The 3,050-nt window shown below is 39.4% G+C and overlaps 1 protein-coding gene across 1 annotated transcript; it reads left to right on the forward strand.

The window, feature by feature from the left end:
* The first annotated feature begins 257 nt into the window (after positions 1–257).
* On the forward strand, positions 258–501 carry LOC309554856 (cytochrome b-c1 complex subunit 10-like). The gene has a single exon (XM_082256579.1). It carries the CDS (start codon positions 269–271, stop codon positions 437–439), a length of 171 nt encoding a protein of 56 aa, XP_082112705.1. The 5' UTR covers positions 258–268; the 3' UTR covers positions 440–501.
* The last annotated feature ends 2,549 nt before the right edge of the window (positions 502–3,050 follow it).

The raw sequence follows: 3,050 nt of genomic DNA on the forward strand, positions 1-3,050 counted from the left end.
TGGAAGAGGACTGAGACCAAAGAGCCATTTGTGGGGAAAGACATTGAGTGGACTTAGTCACTCTAGAGATAAGGGCCGATACCCTTTTCCAGAAGGGGAGAATTATTGGGCATTCCCACCAAATGTGGAGAATATCTCCGATTGCATCACAATTCCTCCAGCATTTCGGAGAGCAGGAGGATGAGATGTTCGCAAGTCTGTCCTGTGTGTAATACCATTTATGATATATTTTCATAAGAGTTTCCCAGTGTGGAGGAAGGGGGCAGCCATGATCAGCCGAGTGCTGGGACCTCGCTATCAGCAACTGGCCAAGAACTGGGCCCCCACTCTCTTCACATGGGGATCAGTAGGAGGCATTGTATTGGTCTGGGCCACAGACTGGAGGCTCTTCCTTGATTACGTCCCGTATATAAATGGAAAATTCAAGAAGGACGAATAAATGACCGGATTTCACTTTAACTTGAAGACTATTTGTGAATGTCATTTATTACCCCAGTGTTTTGTGACTGATCTCTTCAGAGGAAAGATGACTTGAACAGATTCAAATAAAGCTGGTTTTACATTTAAAAAAAAAAAAAAGTTTCCCAGTGTGAGACATTTCTAGATAATTTAAGTGGCAGTCGAAGAGTGCGGTTCCACGTTTCAGATGCAGTGATTTTTTTTTAAATGCTTAAAGTGAAACATTAAAAATACCCAATTCCTTTAAATAACATGCCTTGGGGTGTCCTGCCTGTGAAGGGGTGCATCTCTGTGATGGACAGAACGTTTTGCAGCAGCACTGACATTTAAAAATACAAAAGTGTTCAAAATTTCAGACAAATGGCATTTCATTGCCAGCTTCTTTTTTTATCCATTTTTTATTATTATTTTCATATTAATATTGTACAGAAAGGAAGAATGGAAAAAAACAAGGAAAGCAAAAATATTTCCATGTACAAAAAAAAAAATATATAAAATGTACATATTTATATAAAACAACTTCCTCTAATTTTTACCTGCTCTTTTTAAAATTGCTACGTCTTTCTTAACCACTTTACGTCCGCTCACAGTAATATTACTGCGGCAGAGTGGCTCGTTATCGTCTGACGACGTAGTACTACGTCGTCAGACACTCCCCCTTCTGGGCGGCGCTTGCGCGCCGCCGGAGGCTCGCTCCCGCTGTTTTCATTCACAGAGGGAGTCGGGCCAGGGGAGGAGCAGCGGCGATCGCCGCTGCTCTTACCCGATCGTCGGGGATCGAGTCTGGAGATCCGCCCGCTGTGTGTAAACACAGCGGGCGGATCTCCATAGTGACAGGGAGTGACAGATCGGACTGTTCAGCATAGCTGGACATCCGATCTGTCCATGACTCACTCAGTCACCTCCCCCCCCACACGTCAGTAAGCACCAGGCATACATTAACCCCTCCCTCTCCAATAAAATTAACCCCTTCCCTGCCAGTGTCATTTTTACAGTAACAGTGCATATATATAGCACTGATTACTGCAGTAATGTCACTGGTACCCCCAAAAGTGTCAAAAATGTCAGTCAAGGGTCCGATCTGTCCGCCGCAATATCGCAGTCCCGCAAAAAAAAAAAAAAATCGCAGATCGCCGCCATTACGCGTTAAAAAAAAAAAAAAACACCAAAAATGACAGAAATCTTTCCCTTTGTTAGTAAACGCAATAACTTTTGCGCAAACCAATCAAAATACGCTTATTGCGATTTTTTTTTACCAAACATAGGTAGCAGAAAACAAATTGGCCAAAAATTTTTTAAAAAATTGGTTTTTACATCTTTTTTGGGGGGAATTTCATATAAAAAAATTTTAAAAATATTGTTATTTTTTCAAAATAAACGCTCTTTTTTTGTTTATAGCGCAAAAAGTAAAAATCGCACAGGTGATCAAATACCACCAAAAGAAAGCTCTGTTTGTGGGGAAAAAAGGACGTAAATTTCGTTTGGGTACGGCGTCGCACGACCGCGCAATTGTCAGTTGAAGTCGCACAGCGCCGAATCGCAAAAAGTGGCCTGGACGGAAGACAGCAAAATCCTAATCTTAAAGTGGTTAACTACTAAATATAGGGTAATAGCATGTACCATTCCCATACATCAATACATAGACCACTCAAGAGAGAAAAGAAAAAATAAATAAATAAAGAAAATAAAAAAATAATAATTGAAGGAAGAGGACTTACCAGCCGGCTTCTTATAAAAATAAATAAATAGCACAAAGACCCTTCCTCCATAAAGAATATCTGTTACCTGCCCAAAGCTATGTTATGGGGGGGGGGGCTTGTTAAGTTAAATTAAAAAGTGTAAAAAAATACATTTTATTAAAATAAATGTAAATAGTTTAAAAAACATTGTAAAAGCACCCCCTCCCCCACACATACATGCAAATGCAAAACGTGCGCATAGGTCCCACATACATACGGAAACAGTGAGAGCAATAATTCTAGGACCATAATTTATGATTAAGTCTTCTCTGTTAACCTGTAAAAAATTTTAAAGCATCACCTATGAAAAATTTTAGGTGCCATATATTTTCGCCATTTTACAGATGTGTACAATTTTGAGTCTTGACATGTTGGGTATCTATATTTACTCAATGTGATCTCATCTTTTGTATTCTATAAAACAAATTGGGTATCAGTATCAGCAGGGAGCATCGATAGTTTCAAAAAACTATTAGATGGGCACCTTAAAGACCACAACATACAGGGGTATACAATGTACAACATACAGGGGTATACAATGTACAACATACAGGGGTATACAATGTACAACATACAGGGGCATACAATGTACAACATACAGGGGTATACAATGTACAACATACAGGGGTATACAATGTACAACATACAGGGGTATACAATATACAACATACAGGGGTATACAATGTACAACATACAGGGGGTATACAATGTACAACATACAGGGGGTATACAATGTACAACATACAGGAGTATACAATGTACAACATACAGGGGTATACAATGTACAACATACAGGGGTATACAATGTACAACATACAGGGGTATACAATGTACAACATACAGGGGTATACA

This window comes from Pelophylax lessonae (genome assembly GCF_965119305.1).
Source record: "Pelophylax lessonae genome assembly, chromosome: 4".
In the NCBI taxonomy this organism is placed as follows: Eukaryota; Metazoa; Chordata; class Amphibia; order Anura; family Ranidae; genus Pelophylax; species Pelophylax lessonae.

Coding starts and splice junctions, on each gene's coding strand:
- LOC309554856 (XM_082256579.1), top strand. CDS start 269: ATGATCAGCCGAGTGCTGGGACCTCGCTATCAGCAACTGGCCAAGAAC.